At 44.5% G+C, this 18,813-nt stretch overlaps 1 protein-coding gene across 1 annotated transcript in view; it reads right to left on the bottom strand.

Moving 5' to 3' along the window:
• Window positions 1–17,662, bottom strand: part of LOC107106851 (transcription factor COE1-like) — a 28,851-nt gene extending 11,189 nt beyond the window's left edge. Inside the window, exons 1-5 of the mRNA XM_015407066.1 lie at window positions 17,512–17,662; window positions 15,547–15,703; window positions 14,952–15,015; window positions 14,064–14,119; window positions 865–938 (exon numbers count right to left, since the gene is read on the bottom strand). Coding sequence (XP_015262552.1) covers window positions 865–938; window positions 14,064–14,119; window positions 14,952–15,015; window positions 15,547–15,703; window positions 17,512–17,645 — 485 coding nt within the window. The 5' untranslated portion in view covers window positions 17,646–17,662. The remainder of the gene's footprint in view (window positions 1–864; window positions 939–14,063; window positions 14,120–14,951; window positions 15,016–15,546; window positions 15,704–17,511) is intronic.
• Window positions 17,663–18,813: the final 1,151 nt, after the last annotated feature.

Genomic DNA, 18,813 nt, shown 5'->3' with positions numbered 1-18,813 from the left:
TTATGGGAGGGTTGCAATACTGGCAAGCTTCCTGTGAGCCTTCATGGAACCCCGAGCAAAGTATAACTCTGCAAAATAAAAAAAATTCTGCCATTTGTTTCAAAATAGCTGTAGCAGAGCAGTTGTTGCTTAGTCCCGCCAGATTCAAAGAAGCCAGCCACAGGAGAAAGAGATGTATGGAAAGATTTCCAGACAAGAACCAACCTTGTACAGAAGAGCCAATGATCCCTTGCCCAAGTCTAAGAAATGGATGTAAATTTGCTACCATGAATGGTGCCATTGAAAGCCATAAGCCATAGTAAGCTTAAGCATGCAGGTCCTTGTGGCATCCAGGCCCTCTATCTGCGTTATGGACATCATCACCTTGACCACAGACTGTATACCCTTCCCTGGCCCCTAATTCCTCCACAAGCAGTCTATCTGACATCTCACTGCCAAGGGGAAACTACCATAAACTGCAAGGACAATCTCTTGTACGTTTCAGTCCATCTGACTGAAGTCCACTGGCAGTAGCCATATGAGCTACCTTAGGACTTTGCTGTCGAGATCATACTGGATCATTACTCCTCCTCCAAGGGCTGCAATTTAGATGCTATCATTTTTGGTGCCAAGCCATTTTCTATCGCCATTAAGAGCTCAGTGTCTAAATGAAAACCACTCATAGATTGTTTAGAATTAAGCTCTAATAAATAATGAAAATACGTGGGTGATGAGTGCAACGTTGCTGCTAATTATGCCCATAAAACCATGTTATTTTGGGCTCATTGATGGCAGCTACCTAAAATAGCATCCAGATCAACCTAGTTTTTAAGAAAGAATTTCATTTTCTTGTAGCTAATTAAAAAGTGACAGGCTCTTTCTTACCTGCACATTATTTCATGGGTGAGCAGAACTCTGCACATTTCGGGGTTCTTGTCTTGTCCTTCGTATACTATCGCCTAGAAAGAAAAGACAGGGGAATGTAGATAGATGTAGATATTTTAGCAGCAAACTGAATGTGCCTCGAGAAAATGATCCCCGACACAGTCCATGAATGCATTACTACATGGCAAGACAGTTGGCTTTGCTTAAATAGATAGCCTCTTTGCAGAAATTGCCTTGAGATTTGTTGATAGAGAGCAGCAGAAGCTGAGAAGAGAGCTTCGCTTTCGTTGTTCTTCTGTTTTAACCGATGCATTATGCACATCTTCTGAGCAATGCGCTTCTTTAGTAGTCAAGACAACCATAATGTTCTTTTCAATTCAGAATAAAATATAAACTTAAATGTGTAAAAAAAATTCAAAAGGCGGGCTCAGAACTCTATGGGGCCTATTCATAAAAAGAAAACATTAATGTATTTTTAATTCAAAAAGCATGGCTGGCACTTAACTTGCTCCCACACGAGTACAGAACCTGATTCACTATGTGCCATATAAGATGCAGCTTAGTTAACTGTGCTACATGTTAAAGGAAAGTAAACTCCTGTAAATGCAAATAAACAAGTCCTAGAAGACAAGAGAATAAGGCAGGACGGACGCTTTAATATCTAAACTTCAGTTGTCTGATATTCCTCGTTTTGGTCTGGACTTCATGTTGCCTCATGTTACTTCATGTTACAATTTTAGGTCTACACCTAAGGATGGCCACACATGCCAGTGTGGCAAAACACACGTTTGACAGCTGACATTAAGACAGAGGGGAGAAATTTGCAGAAGAGAACTGGTGAGAAGGAAGAAGTTCCTTCATCCTTCTCCTACCTGCCAGTTCCCCCCCATTACCCCTTCCAAGCCACTGTCATTTCCAGTATAGCGGGGGGGGGGGTGGAATCAGGCTACGGTGAACAGTTAGGATTGCCAACTCCGGGTTGGGAAATGCCTAGAGATTTTGGGGGTGGAGCCTGAGAAGGATGGGGTTTGGGAAGGGGAGGGACTTCAATGGAATATAATGCCACTGAGTCCACCTTCCAAAGCGGCCATTTTCTTCGTTGCCTGGAGATCAGTTGTAATCCCAGGAGGTCTCCAGCCACCACCTAGAGGTTGGCAACCCTATGAAGACCTGTAGGGAGAATCAGCAGACAGGAAAAAGCTTAAGCAGCCCCGTCCTGTCTTCCGTTCTGACTGCAATCAAGGGCTCTTTTTGTAGCAGGAGCTCCTTTGCATATTAGGCCACACACCCCTCATGTAGCCAATCCTCCAAGAGCTTACAGAGCTCTTCTTACAGGGGCTACTGTAAGCTCTTGGAGGATTGGCTACATTAGGGGTGTGTTGCTTAATATGAAAAGGAGTTCCTGCTACAAAAAGAGCCCTGCGAGGTGGCCCGGCCCTGCCCCCAAAGTAGCAGCATTAGTAGAAAAACATGGGATCAGAACTATACATTTGCCTCAGAACATTTAATTCCACCCTAAAATGATGTAAGTGTACCCCCTTAAGCTGATTCAAGCAACAGCCAATGTAATGTAGTGGTTAGAAAACTGTATTAAGATCTGACACACTCTGGTCCAAATCCCCACTTAGTATGAAGTTCATAGGGTTATTGTGAGGATAAAATGGGTGAGGGAGGCAACACATAAACAACCCTACCTTCTGTGCTGGAAAGGAGGTCTAAAATTATGATACATAGATATAAAGTGTGAATGTGACCAACGTGTTTGTAAACTCTTGACAGTAATCCCTGGATTGCTGCCACATAATGCATTAAACGGCCCTTAATTTTTAAACTGACCACAGTGGATCTGAAGTCTACGAAACCCTGAGAATACTACTGTGCCTTCAAGGGCACAATCCAATATGCACTGACTTAAACTTAACGAAACAGACATCTGAGTAAATAGGCATAGGACTGGGTTGTAGAAAATCACAAGGAAGGGAAAACAGCCCATTTTTCCCATCGCAGTGCTCGTCTGCCGTTTGCATTCTATAAAACTATCTCAACAGAAAATGACGTGTGCAAAATATTGCCGTTGGAATGGTTGGAACAAGAGATGCATTGAAACAAAACATGATGCTGCACAACAAATGGAAAATAAAAAAGTTTGCCAACAGACCAGGAAAAAAATCCCAACCTCTAACAGACATTTGATTGGCATAAAGCAGCAGGTGTGCCTTTTCATAGCATGGCGTAAAACGGGATCACACATCATTAATTGATTCAGACCAAACGTCTTTTAAAGGTCCAGTGACCAGGGACCAGCTCAATAGTTAGCAAGCCAAAAGCCAGAATCGGTAACAAAAATATTTATTGAAATCCAATAAAGATTGCAAGCAGCCTCATACAAAGAATAGTGCTGTGCACACACATATGTTTTTGCAGCTTAACTTTTCCTGCCATCTTGTTAAAAGGTAGACTATTAGTGAACTCATTTTGCTAGAGTGACCAGATGAAAAGCAGGGAACAGCTTCTGTCATTTACTAGTTGGACCAAGGAAGAAATTTCTCTATGGGCAAGATTGGACTGGAACATTAAAACAGTCCTGAAAGTAGCTGAGCCAAGAGGCCAGTTTGTGGGGCCAGTCTGTCTCTGAGTAGGGGCAGCTTGTTACACTGGGAAGACAAATTTAGCAGTGGCTCAAATTCCCTGTTTTGCACAGAAAGAAAGGCTGTCATCCATTGCATCTGGACAGCCTACATTTCATGGGACACAAAGACATTCCCAGTACATCATGCATTACACAGGAATGGAAAAGAAGGAGCCTGAGCAACTCGCACATCCTTTTTTGTCATGTCTGATGCAGTGGGATTTGCAAAGCTCCAGATGTGCTTCTTCTATATTTATGTCTATATAACGTAAGAACCTAGTTATTGCCTTGCTGTACCCATCCAAAAATGCACCTCCAGAAACAGGCAGTCAGAAGCCCCAATTGGAGCAAGACTGTGATATCCATTCCTTGTTTTTATCTGAGAGGTATATTGCTTCTGAACATGGAGGTTCCATTTAGCTAATGATAGACCTGTCCTGAAAAAATTGTCTAATCCTTGTTTAAGAACATCAGTCTAGATGAGCCGGCAGCTACTATTAAAGATGTAGGCAATATTCACATATCATACCTATGGGTTTAGGCTTTGTATGAACAAGTAACTCACATATGAACAAGATACTCTCCTTGTCTTAGAGTGCAGTCCTAAACAGTGTTACACCCGTCTAGCTTCACTGAAGTCAATGGGCCAACAAGGGTGTCGCTCAGTTTAGGATTTTGCCATTAGCAAATGACATTCTGCTAGTTGCTCCACTAGATCAAGGGACGTTTACAACATACAATGCTGTTTTTGAATTCCATAGTGTCATCTGGCACATATTCCTTGTGACAAGGAAGATTCTGTCAATACGATGCCTTTAAAATGATGTGTAGTTATCATGGCATCCTTAAAGCAAACAGGCAGTACAGTTCATCAAAGAGGTTAAGGGAAACCCCAGAACAGCAGCACAGCAAGCACAGTCATCACACCACATACTAAATAAGATGGTTTGGCCGTGCTGTAATTTTGCCTTTGAAAATGTTTCCCATTAAGTTAGTAGGCAGAGGGGTTTTTTGTTATTGTTTTTTTGCCTGTGTGGCAGTCATGAATCTTAGGCAGCAAAAGTAATTGCTTAAACATAGTATTATCACACTGTAGCCCAGTATACTATATTTTAATATGATTTAGTGGTACCATAAATAACAACATTGATGTTGCTGCAGCGTTCCACAGCACTCACGCCAACTTCATTTTTTCGAAAATGCTGCTGCAGAGCTTGATCAGACCCTAAATATTCTTGCACCTTTTTTTATTGCAACACTTTGGATGTGGGGTTGCATCTCTGGATCTAAGTGATACTTCTGGGGTTTTTTACTCAGCTCCAGTCCGGACCATAACACATAGGGATTGTTCCATTTTGTCCCTTTTAGTTATTTGCGCTACACATGCCTTTTTTGCTGCCCTGAGTTCTAATCCTTCACCACACTGAGAAGGCATATAGAAAAGGCTATAGAGTCTACAGCTCATTAGAATGCATGGTTTTTATGGATAAGGGACTTAAATTTCTGCTCAGCATTTCTGCTTAAAGGGATCTTTGTGAGAAAGACTGGCTGAGATCTGAGCCATGAAGACTTGGAGAGCTGGTGGCAAGAGTATATAATGCTGGACTAGATGGACCCATGGTCTGACTCTGAATAAAGTGTAGTATCTCAGCAAGCCTTGCTAAATGTTTCATGCATTTCTTACTCCCCAAGCCTATGTGCTTAGAATTACAGCCTTAAATGTATTCACGAGTGATTCCTTGCAGATGTAGGAGCTTTGGTGCGCATGCAGAGATATGTATGCAGAGGCACATAAGGCATGTGCACTGTGCAGTCTTATCTGTTGAAATGAACAAAGCAGTATGTGCATGCAAAGTATTCTATGTAAACATCAAGATACACAAAGAGTTCTGGATAACGAACACTATATGTAACTAAATTCTGCTTAAATCCCTTCTGTGTAACATGTTTGGGTCAGGCTTCTAGATACTGAACAACAGCCTAGTCAATAGATTGTCTTTAAAATTCTTTCCCTGCAAAGAAACAGAGAAAAATTAAAAACTCTGTGGTTCCCATCAAACCACCAATGGTTAAAAAAAATCTGAATTGAGCCCAAGCAAATCATGGTATTCACAAAAACAATATATCATGAGCACATTTCACCTTCCATTGTAATTGATGGGAACACTTCCACTGATCATATAGACTGCATCCTAATAACGTTGAGGATTCTTGGATTATTGCAGGATTGTTGCAGTAAGAGTTTCACTTGCAAATGAGAGTGGCTAGGCACAGGTTCTTTCCAAAGACAAGATTTATTCTCCTGTGAATATTGCAGTTTCAGACTTTTAAAATAGGCATTCCAAGAGGCAGGTATTGCAATAAAGAGTGGACTTTTTTGGTTGTGTGTGTGTGGGGGGGGGTTGCATTTGTTTGTGTGTGTGTGCGCACGCGCATACGTGTGTGCCTATGCCTGGAAGTCATGGCAACCTCTGGCGACTCCAACTGGGGCACGGAGAATGGTCAGAGAAGTGGCCTGATAGCCTGCCTTTGCCTCCCAGCCATGGTATTCTTTGGAGGTCTCCCATCAAAATACTCACCAGGGTCAGCCCTGCTTAGCTTCTAAGATCTGAAGAGATTGGAATTGCCTGGGCTGTCCAGGTCAGGGCAAGAGTGGACTTTTGACAACACAAATGTAAGCATACCAAAGGCTTAATTGCATTGATATGCCAGGTTATTTGGGCCCTACACACACACACACACACACATACACACAAGCAAGAAAAGCCAGGGTGATGGTGTTTTGCACTGAATAATTGATTTCACATTTAATATAGCACAGTGAGACCCCAGTGGATTTTTCCATTGTAAGATGCTGAAGCCCCACCACTGTGCATGTTCATATGCCAATATTGCAAGCGCTGAAGTCAATGTGAGTTTAATTGCAGCAATATCAGCTTCACTAGCAGCTACAAATAAGAACAAGCAGATTTAATTCCCTCTCTTTCTTCACTTCCTCTCCCTCTCATCTTGCATCTGCTATGCTTACTTAACCTCTAGGTACCTACTTAAACCCCCCCAGCTAAATAGCAATAATGAACAAATAGAGTCAACAGTGTGGTATCTAATCACCTGTCTGTTGTGTTTAACATCAGCAGTACTTTTGCTTACGTGCATAACATTCTCAGCCTTGCAACACACTAGGGGCTAACTTTTCCATTTCTCAGCGCACTCAACTAATATCAAGGCAAGTGTACATATTAAAGCTGAGAGCTGTGCATTGCTGCCAGTGGTAGGAGGGCACGCTCTGTAAACCTCCCTACTTTCTCAACCCCACTCCATAAGCACTGTACAGAAACACTGCAAAACATTTAGCGAATTCTGGAATCCTTCAGATGTTACCCATCTAGATCCCTACTTTATATTACAATCCTAGCAGAGCTAAGCAGAAGTCCATTGTTTTCAATGAGCTTAGAAAGGTATAACTCCACTTAGCATTACAGAGATGGTGACAACAGTAAAAAGGCAAACGACAACAAGTTCAGCCCAATGTGATCTAACTTCATTTCCAATTCCTGGGCAGTAGTATTTTAACGAGTAAGATGAAAAACTATGTGAGTGCTACCCAGCTTCAAGATGTTAGATCACAGCACTCCACACTGTGCATTCAGCAGAGGTGAATGTGGCACACCCAAAGTGTTTAGAATTTGTGCCCAAGAACTCTGAAGATTAGATCCAATCACACAATCCTTTTCTCTTAACCACCTCTGGCTTTTCACTCCCAAATGCAGAAATGCAGCTGGCAAATAGCAACTGCTCTGCATGACATGAGCACAGCCTATGCCGTTTGACAGATCCACCTTCTAATGAGGGCTGAACAGTGGCATACAAAAGCACAACTTGTATTCCAAATGTGTCGACGCACAATGAAACTGAGGCAGAAAAGAAAGTGAATGGATGTGCTGGATGTGAACTGGTATTTGATATCTATTCATCAAGGTCATTTTACATGGTGTGTTATTTAACACTAAGGATCTGGGCTGTATAGCCTCCCTTGGTCCCACCAACAAGGCAGGCATGGGATCTGTAAACTAGATTTTTTTTCAGAGGTACAACTTTGTGAGTCTCTAACTGGGATGAAGGAGCTGAGAAAGTCAAGGAAGAAATTGGTTAGGCTTACAAGAGCTGCAAGATTGCCCTCAATATATGGTTTCTCAATACTTCTCTGTTACAGCTTTACCTCTCCCCTCCAAAATGCTAAGCACTATGGCTCACTGAAATAAACACATGGCATATCTGTTAGCTTAAAGTCACTGTCTGTGCTCACAAGCCGTGGTTGCAAATATATACAACGTTTGTTTCAAAAAGGAAGCCTGAACAGTTCCAATCGCAAACCTTTGCAGCTGCCAGAAACACAGGTTCCTCTACAGGAAGATGCTGAAATAGTACTCCTTTTTCTGAAAAGATCTTTTCTACACATTAAACAAAAATGGTGTTTTAACCTTATTTCCATGCTATGTTAATGGTCTATTTGAGAAAACAAGTTTCTGGGGACATAATTGTCTTAGGATTTCTACAAAGCTCTGATCTACTGAAACCCAGTTGGCAAAGGGATGTCATTATTATTGGGGGGGGGGAGAGAAGAAGAAGTGAAAGTCTCTGGGTATAAAGTTAGACCACAAGACAGCTAAAAATAATTTTGCAAATCTACAGCCTAACCCACATGGGTAAAGAAATAAACAAACGTGTGCTGTGACCTGTCTCACTTTTTTGTTTACTACTTTTGTAGCGGGGCACACAGTAAGGTCACAGGGAAAGTCTGCTAAAAGATCAATTGAGTCACTTATCTTGCATTCAGTGGGGACAATTCTAAGTCAGACAGATTTTTTTAATTCACAGGAAATTCCAGCAAGATGGGCTCTACAACTGCATTTGTTAATTTTTAAGTTACAACTAACTTGTCCCATTGATGGCACTAATTCCCAGCTAACTTTAGCCGGACTGACTAACAGCATATAAATGCTCATGAACCTATCTATATGTCTCTTACAACTTCATATGTCTGAGTAGCTTCGAAGGCATTCAATGAAGTTTAGATAAACAGACACTTAGATAAATGGAAATGCTTTTTGCATAAAGTTACAAGCCTGCTCCAATGACTATGAAATACCGAGAACAAGGGTTCAAACTAGAGCATCCAACAGGGCATCTATTTCTATACCTATACAGTTTTGCGTATATGGGGTTCTACCATGTTGTGTGAAAACTGTTTTTCCCTTGCAGTGTTTGATCAGCCACAAATAATTGTGTTTTCCAGCTGTGGACTAGTTTCTCATGTTGTTGTTGTTTTTTACAAAGTGGGTGGTGGCGTGAAGTAACATATAGAGCAGGCCTTAAATGTAGAGAATGTATTCTTTCCCGAAAGCACTAAGCCAAAAGGTGCTCGTTATTGTTCCTGTGATCTTGCCCCTGAGATGCCAGCCAGCTTACCGACGTGAATTAACTAAAATTCTTGCCTCGCTAATATGTTCATTTTGAATGCTTCTCAGACATTCGCATGGAAACAACTCTAGCGTAAATATCCCAGAACAAATGGCTGTATATTATACAGGAGGGAGCAGTTGGGCTGCCAGACTGGGAATGCACTAGGCCATCTGGCCCAGGCAGTCTCTCCAAAATCCTCAGCTTTGTTTTCACCCCCAGACTCCAAACAACACATTTTCCACTGTGATGAGTTTACATTTTCCCAAACACACAAGTCCTGATCAGGCATGCAAATTCCAAACTTCTACATTCTTCTTTATATGAGGAAATTAAAATCACCTGCACTTTTTGACATATAACCAAAGGGACACGGGAGCTGCTAAAACCTGGCTTGACTGCAAACTTTCTCTCTGTCATTTCAAAAGCGTGTTGTGCTCAATAGCCTGGATTCTGCCGAGTCCTTTTCTGAATGGATTCATAATATTTTAATCACATATGTGCCAGCCAAAGAACCATGCCACATGCAGCCTGGGGGGAGCTGATGGAATCGCTGTGTGCATTTGCACAATAAGATTGTACCATAGGTGGAAAAATACATTTATTTCAGGAATCTGAAGCTCAGGGAGGAAAATGTATATCATAAAGCTGAAAGAATCTGAAACAGTGTGAACTGCCATTTCTACAATGTCTTACATATTATTTGAAGCAAAGTTCTCTGGAAATCAACCTGTACTTACTGCCACACTCTACGTTATGACTGAGCTGTGAGGAAATCCATACTATCTAATAGTATATGCATGCCAAGACAACATTCCAATGCTGCCAGACACACAACCTCTACTTTTTATATCTCTGATACCCCCAAAGCTAAGTGTGATTTTGATGTACAATATCACTCACATACTGAGTACCTAACAAATGGTAAACTTCAGGTACCCCATGAAAGTTTCAAACCCAATTTGCTTTTTCAGAGAAAGGTATTGGTTTATACATATGCACAAACACAGAATTAACACCTGTGGCTAGCTCTCTCTGAAGACAGCGGTAAGATTCTGATCCGAATAACACTGCAGATGATAACAGAATCCACAGTGCAAATCTAAACGGAGGTATACCCTCCTAAACCCATTGATTTCAATGGATGTGACTCTGTGTAGGATTGTACTGCTAATCTCATATTCTTTGTAATACCAAACACAAATATGTGTTAGTACTTAATCAAGTAACTTCCCACTTAGGTCCACAGTGCTGTCTTGTGAATAAATAACTTCAAGATTTCAGGTTCAAGACATGGATTTCTGTAACGTAACTTGCCTATTATTTTACTTGTTGAAAATGCAACAGAATTTGAATACTTCCCCCAACTTGAGTAACACTGGTATGATGTGTTCTGTTGTACATAGCAATATCCAAAAGCCCAGTGTCTATTCAAGCAGGACACCAGCCAGATATGAAAAGAAAGGAATCTACAGATTAACAGCAACAGCAACAACGTAATATAAATAACAATATGATAAGTCACTCTGCATGAGAACAAGCACTCCGACATGGAGAAAACACTGCTAGTTTGCTGAATCAAACAACTGCCTAAATTTTGAAACACATCTATGACTATCACCATTGCAGATTCTAAAGTAAAAACCATTTTGCTTTTAATACTGAGAGTATGTCTTTTGGGGTATTTTCCTAGAGGGCCAAAAAAGAAACCAATCTATTTAAGCATTTACTTTTGGGGATATTTAAAAAAATATTGACAAACGTATCCATGAACATAAATCTAGGGAAATCACTGATGACTTTAGCTGACACCACCCTGTTAAAACATGCATGTTCCTACCACTATTTCATTTAGAAGTCATCATTCCATTATCCAATTTGTTCTTAGTCTTCAGAATGGGAACACTACCCCTTTAAGTATGCTGACAATATATATTTAACTTGCATTAAAAATTGAAGAAAATTTTAACCAGGCTTTGCCCAATTTAATTACAAGCTGAAAGTTACTCCAGAATCTGCTGTATTATTCACACTTTGTGTAAACTATATACGGCATCCCTGCATTTGGACACGCTGGCATCTGTAGCACAGACTTTCCTGTAGAACCCTTGGAACACAAGCTCCAAGCCCTCCAACAAAAAAAAGGCATTTCAAGGAGAAATCTAAGCAAACACCCTTGCTTTCTAGAAATAGTAATAGGACCATAACACAAAAAAATCTGTGACATTACAATTCTAAGTATACTTAAAGCCAAATGCATTTTGACAGAACATGTTTGCTGTGATCACACTGTTCTCTTCCTCCTCATACAGATGGGCTTTTCTCTGTTAATTTTACCCTGTAAAACTGGGTTTTGCACTCTCAAACTTCTATTCAGTGATTTTAATCTTCTATACCCACTTTCTGTTTTGTTCAAGGAAGGAAGGAAGGAAGGAAGGAAGGAAGGAAGGAAGGAAGGAAGGAAGGAAGGACGGACCTGTATACAGTGAGGCTGTTTAAATCTCACTGGAATTAATGGAATTCAAAGTGCCCAACTGCATACAGGATTGAAATTCATATATCTTTAAAATCACACAGATGATTTGAAAATAATGCAATCACAGGCAAAGTGATATATTTTGATATAAAAATTTTAAAAATTATAGGCAAAGTGCCTTATTAAGGAAAATATCTAAATGCCGTTAGGACTTAAAATAGTGGCTTTCCATGAGGGATCATAATCACAAAAAGAGGGTAACATTTTTAGATTAACATTTAGTGGTATACACTCACCAATGCAATCATGCCCCCTTAAAAAATTTAAAATGAATCTAGTCATTTCTTTATTCATTTAGAAATGTTTCTGCCTCTTTAAATATTAGCTCATGGATTTGTGACAACCAATTTAGACTGACACTCAGTAGTCTACTTCCCAAGATGTGTTATAAAGGAGATTCAGTTCCTACAGGCTATGAAGTGTTTTTAGAAGAGCATCAGTTTAACTTGTTTTATCTGACTGATGGAATTGTCTAACAGAATGCCTCATTTTTTTTCCTTTTTCCCCTCATTGTAAGGCAGCCATCAATAGCAGGAAAAGAGGTTTAGGGTGCATCAAAGACAGTGCTCTAAAACAAACTCAACACCTTGACCTTTCTGGTGTGGTGTCAAAAAGGCACCAAAAACAAAGTCAAGCAACGAAAGTTTTAGAAGACAGAATCTGAAATGCTCAGAAGCTGGTTTATAAATATGTGTGTGAAATATGATGATTTAATCTGACCTTTAGACTAGGGCACCCCTCCCCAATCTTTCTTCAGGGGGAAAAAAAGAATTTGGGTAGGACCACATACATGACTTGTCAAAACATAATGAAAGCCAGTTACACTGAATTTAAAAGTCTATTTTAATACCAGCAAATTAGTAGGGTTTTTTTGAAAGGTGTTTTAATTAAATCAGTGCACAACAATATTATCATTTCCTCCTTTTCCTTATAAATAAATCTATGTGGGGGGGTTGTGTGTGTGTGTAGTCTTGTACCTGTAAACACAATTGTGTGCCTCTGAGTGTGTATACACACTTCAGCTCTCTAAATTAAATGTCATGCTGAAAATTACTCTGCATCACAGGGGGGCTCTCCATATTACAGATTAAAACTAGAGTTATCTTTGAATGTAACATTTCTAAAAATAATTACTTATCCTCCCTGCATACATTTCACTGCCTGGTTATACAATGCAAGTGCAAATCTGTCATGATTTAATCGCTGTCCCTATAAAACACTAACAGAGTAATTGCAAATAAGCAAAGGATAAATATTTGCTACATTGGCTGGCTGCTGTTCTGTGCTCCCGTGTTTGTTTTTCTATTTCTTTTCATTCCCATAATTAAAGTATTGGGGGGGGGATTCCTGTGATTTCAAAGCCTTCAGGGAGCATAAAGCTGTAATTTTTATGTTTTTGATTGCTTCTGTGCATGATTAAAACTTGGAGGAAGCAAACAAAAAAACCCACCCAAACCCCCACAAAACAGCAACTCCTCTTTTGCTCCTAAATAAAAAATTGATCTGCGCATATATTGCCCTCGAGGAAATTGATAGCCAGGGTGATTCTGTACCTTTAAGACCGCCGTTCGTTCACCCCGTCCTGGCTCTTGGCCAATCTGAAACCAAGAGCAGGAGGCGCTTTGGGGATGTGGGATTTACCTATCGCGGCCAATTCCCAATTCCACAAACTCTTGAGGATCTGGCGCAAGACGCTCTGAAGTGCGGCTGGTATAAATCCGGGGTCTCGATTCACTCCGAATTGGGAGGCGCTCGATCTTCTTTCGGCTCCATTGCGGGGGGGGGGGGGGATTTCTCTCTCCCTGTGCTGTTAACAGCTACAAACTTTGCTTCCCCTGCCTGGAAATCGTTACGACTACTACCGTTTTCCAGCCTGCTTTTCAAGAAGCAGCAGCAGGGCATTTGGAATGGGAAATTTTGGGGTGGGGGCGAGAGATGGGATGTTTTATCCATACATCCATTAGAGCTGCCTCTACCAGTAAAAGAATTAAAATAATTCTTTCCAATGTTTTCATTTTTTTGTTTTCATTTTTAAAAAAAATATCCTTAAGTGTGTGCGTGTTTGCCTCCAAAAAGGGGGGGACTCTTTGGAAATACTTTAATAATACTTTTACAAACCCTCGCTCTATCACAGGCTGCAATCTCGTGCGCAGTTCCTTGGAAGTCCGATCTGTTGAATCAAGTGGAGCTTACTTTTGAATAAACATATATTGGATCGGGCAGCGACGGGGGGGGAGAGTCTTCCTCTTCCCCCATTAATAGAAAGGCTAATCTGTGTCAGGGTGGGGGGGGGAGTCTTCCCACAGGAAGAGGGCTGGGGATGGACGGCCTGTCTCGGCGCACAAAAGGCTCAGGCTTCATTACACGGCTTGACCCCGGCCGCCTGTGTCGGAGCGCTCGCCCCCTCGAGAGCCGGAGCAGCAACCCCCAGCCCGCCGCTTCTTCCAGCACAAGCCCAACCAAATCCAACGCCGCATCTTTCTCTCTCACTCACATCCCCTCCACCTCCATCCCCACCCCCATCTCATCTGAAGCAGGAGTGGCTGACAATGAATTAAGGCAAGCCAAACTTACTTGTTTTGTCATGGAGTCGATTAAGCGGACGTAAAAATCCTGTTCTGTTCGGATTCCTAAGTGAGGGGAGAGGGTGACGGAGGGGAGGGGGCAGAAAACACACGGACACAAAGCATGATCAGCATCGTCAACTGAAAGAGCGCAGACGAACCACACTGACAGCTCTTTTCTCGCACTTCATTTGCCGGCGACTTGGCTATCCTAAAACTGGGCAGAAAGGAAGGCCTTGCTCCTGGCCAGTGTTTATTAATGCTGGGCCGAGATCGACCCAATGCAGACTTTAGTCCTGGGGCGTTCAGCGAACATTTTTACAAGGCCCTTGTTCGTAAGAAGAAATAGAGACCTTTTGTTGTTGTTGTTGTTTTTAAACACACGCACTTCCCCCCCCTCCTAGCAAGCCAAGACGGTTGTAATCCCCTCCCCTCCCTTGGAGATCTTCCGGTGCCCCTTGGCCCCTGTTTGACTGGAGATGATAACAGCCACACTTCAACTCCTCGCTGTCCCCCCTTCCCGCCCCAGCCCCGCTGCGGCCAAATCGCGGGGGGGGGGGGATTATTCTAACCAGAAGGGGAGAAAGAAAAGTTTGCTCCGTTTTATTTAGGTTCTGGCTGCTTTGTCTGAGGTGGAAATGTTATGTCTGCCAAACTGGGCACTGCGAGGAAATAAGGGCCAACAGCGTTTCAAGAATTGCCCGGGCGGTGGTGGGAGAGCAAGAGGGGGTTTGCTGTGGTCCAGACCCCCCCCCATAGTATCGCCTGCCAGGGGGCCAGGCCCCTTTCCTCCTCATTTCGAGAGGTTAGCAGTTGGGGTTAAGCCAGGGAGCTCCCTGGAGACCGAAAAGCGCTGCGAGCTGTCAGGAGGGTTAGGCGGAACAAGACAGGGGCTCACCGTTGCTGTAGAGAAGCTGCAGCCGGTAATGGATCCCGTTGTTGGTCTTTTCACTGTTGGCTTCCTGACGGACACAACACACAAAGACAGAAAAGAGAGGCGCTTCTTTTGAAATGTTCATAAATTTTACCATCGTCGGAAGCCCCCCCGTCCCTTTCGGCCTCCAGTCAACGTGGGGACTTCGAGGTTGGTGCCAAAGGGAAGGAGGGAGCTGGGATTGGTGGGACAGAGGCCCCCAAACGTTCGGATTAAGCCGAAAAAAGGAGCACGCCTGAGGTCAGGGATGTCCTCAAAGGGAAGTCGCGGTGCCAGAAGTGACCACGTTGTGGGGGGGGCGGGGGGGGGAGACAGACAAAAGTGATTTTGCGAGAGTTTGGAGGGTCGATCGCGGGGGTTGAAGGGGACGAGCAGGGATTCTGCAGTGGAAAACAGCACACACAGAGACCCCCAAAGAAAAAAACATGCAGCAAGTGGCAAAGCACGAGTTTTAAGGGATGCATTAGAGAGAGTATTATTTCCGCAGTGACGGGAGACGACTCCGATTTGGGTGTAATAGGATTAAAACCCCTTCATTTCCCCCCCCCCCCATACTTACTTTCTCCTTCTCTACGAAGCCCACGAAGGCGGTTCGTTCGATCTCGACGGGCTGCCCCTGCCGATCATACAGAGCCAGCACGAAGTGGAAGAAGTTAGATTTCCTCAGATTGGAAGGCGGCTGCTTCTCGAAATGCGCCCGGGCCAGGCCCACCCCGCTGCGGCCAAAAGAGACCGGGTTAGAGAGAGGAAGAGACACGCCAATAGCCCCAAGACCATTTTTCCCTTTCAAATCTCTGGATGGGGGAACGTCTGTACGCCCTTTCGGTCCATCACCCCCAGGGATAGGATATTAAAAATAGAGGGGTCTGAAAAGGGATGGGGACAGGGGTGGTAGCGAGAAAGTCCTCGGACTCCTGGGTCAGGTTCTTGCAAAGGGATCCCAAAGCTTTGCTACGGTTTTCAAACAGGCTTTCGGGTCAAAGCGCACGCACGGGCCCTCCTAGGTCACCAAGCCCATGTCAGTTTCAGGCACCGGGGAGACTTCTCCAGCTTTTGTTCCAGGGTGTCAGGAGCCTGACTAGCACAGGCAAAAAAAAGGGGGGGAGGAAGCAACCGCAAACTTATTGATTCGGCCACATTGGTGCGCGCTTCTTTTCCCCGAGAAGGGAGACTGGCTCCTCGGAGGAAAAGGGGAGAAACTACTCTCTCCAAACTACTTTTCAAACAGCATTCAGTTCCTCCGTTTTCTTCTCTATGGTCGCTAAATAGCAGATAGTTTGGTCCGGGCGAGACCCTCGTGTTCCCTCTCAAAGTGCTGCAGCCGCAAATATTCCTTCAACTCTGGCCTGAGCTGTCAGTAACTCGACCATGTGCCCTGTCTTTTCACCTGTGCCTTTACAGCGTCTCGAAGCCCAGCATCTTTTGTGCTGGGAAAACATCCCAAACCGCGGAGAGAGAGAAAAGTTAAATATCCCAGCCTTTGGGCTGTCCCTACAGAACTTTCCCTTCCGAAGAGAGTTCGGAGACGGGGGGGGGGAGAGAGGTGGGAGCTGAGGAATGAAGTGAAATGCACCAGAAGATGTCAACACTGAAGTTGAGAGTTCACAGCCTGGTTCCGGATACATATCCGAAGCTGAGCTTAAGGCAGCAACCCTAATCAGAGTTGCTTAGGAGTAAGTCCCATTACAAACAGTTGGTCTCATACGCGGGTAAACCTGGACAGGCTGGGGCGATAAGATTCAAAGATGTCCTGCATGCAGTTTGCCGAAGTACCGTGTTTGGGAAGGGGTGGCGGAGAGGATGTGTGAAGGACAGTTAGAAGTAAATACAGAGATCTGACAGTCTGTGCAAAAACTCTGGCTTTGGCAAAAGGGGGTTAAAAACCAAAACTAATTCGGTCGACGCGCCTATAAAAAGTTATTTTCGACTTTCCAACTCACAGAGCGAAGCTTTAGGAGGCCAAAAAAATGCAAATAGCGTCGCGCTACTGATTACTTTGGGGGGTGATGATCATGCTGGGGAGCAGTACATACTAAGCACAGCTTTGCTCAGCTCGAAGGGGATCGTGGGAGCATCAGCGGCAGAAGCACGTATTGGTTCTGTCTCTGACAACTCCCCTTCCTTAAGGAGGGGAAAAGTGAAAGTTGGAATAATAGGGCTTGGTATGCATTGCGTTTAGCAAAGAGAAAGAAAGAAAGAAAGAAAGAAAGAAAGAAAGAAAGAAAGAAAGAAAGAAAGAAAGAAAGAAAGAAAGAAAGAAAGAAAGAAAGGCCCTGCTCCCCCAGAAGTCAATCGGAAACGCTATAAACACCGGGGCCGCGGTTGCGCAAGAATCTGTTCCTCTCCATCTAACACAAAAAGTCTTTTCTTCTGCCGGGTTGCTCGTCTGCTGTCGTAGGAATCGCTGCCCGTCAGCTGCAGACCCGAGGCCGGCTGGAGCTCAGGACTAGCAAGCAGGGAAGGGGGGGAAGGCAGGGGAGTGGAAGCGACGGATGCTGCCGCCGCCGCCGAGCCTGCTACGTACCTCTGAGCGGCCGTGTTGGCATCCAGGACGCCGGCTCCCTGCATCCAGGTCCTGACCGCGTTCATCCCCGCGCCGAGGGGCTCTTCCTTCATGCTGCTCCCACTCCTCTGAATGCTTTCCTGAATCCCAAACATGAATTAAAAGCGACCAAAGCCTTCCCTCCTTCTTAAAAAAAAAATAAAATAAAAGACAAGGGGGATAGGAAAGGGGGGGGGGAAGGCACGGCACGAGACAACAACAAAGAATAGTGTTGGTGAGGAATTAAAAAAAAAATCGCCCGGGAGTTTCTTTCTCTCGCTCGCGACCGGCGGAATCAAAAGGAATCAGAGGAAATCAAACACAGACATCGAAGCCGAAGAAAAGAATCCACGGGGGAACCCCCCGATCACCCCCCGGGGGTTGGCTGCGGATGCTCTCGGCTGCCTGGTGGGCTTGTTCTTTCCGAGGGTGGCCGGTGGGGTGGCCTCTCTCTCCCTCTCGCTCGCTCTCTTTCTCTCTCGGCTTGTTTGCTGTTTGTTTGCCCGCTTGACAGGGATCACCCAAGAAGCCGGGAGGACCAAGCCGCCGTCCCTTCCGCGCTGAAGTCACCCCCTTTTGGCTTGCCGGAGAAAGAAGGCAGTTTTAAGAAACAATAGGATCGACCGGAGCTGCGGCGGCGGCGCCCTCGGCTACATCAAGTGTCATTTTCCAGTGTCGGGAGAGGCAAGTTTGGTGTCTCTCCTGCGCCCTTGCTTTCCTTCCTCCCCCCTCTCCGGGCACCGATTTCTCTCTCTCCCCCTCTTTCACGCGCGCTCTCTCTCTCTTTCTCTGCCTTCCTTTCTTCAGCAGCGCAGGAAGCTGGCTGGCGGCTGGGGGGAGAGACACACACAGGGAGGGGGGGAAAGACACGCGGCGTGCGGACGCCGGGAAAGGTGGCCGCAGCAGCAACACCACCCTGCGTGGATGGAGATCCTCCCGGCTGCCTTTTTTTCCGCCTCCGCCCCCCCTCTCCCCGGCCCAACCGGAGTGATTTGCAGGCTTTCCCAATGGAATCCACTTTGACTCTCCCCGCAGCTAAACAGGAGCGCAGCAGCCCCAATGGGCAGGGGGCGGCGCCGCGCGGACGCGGCCCCGCCCCCTTCGTTTGCATAGCGTCACCGCTTCCTCGGCCACTCGGCGCTGGTCCAATCGCAGTCGCGGACTCCGAGCGGCGGCGGGGGCTGGCTGGATGGCCACGCCCCCCTCATTAGCATCTCCCAGCCTCCTCCTCCTCTTTTTTCCCACCCAGCTGGGGAAGACCAGAGAAAGTTGCGCTCGGAGCGC

The sequence above is a fragment of the Gekko japonicus genome, unplaced genomic scaffold (genome assembly GCF_001447785.1).
Source record: "Gekko japonicus isolate JY-2015 unplaced genomic scaffold, Gekko_japonicus_V1.1 scaffold2245, whole genome shotgun sequence".
Lineage (NCBI taxonomy): Eukaryota > Metazoa > Chordata > Lepidosauria > Squamata > Gekkonidae > Gekko > Gekko japonicus.
This window is presented reverse-complemented; position numbering and strand designations above follow the sequence as displayed.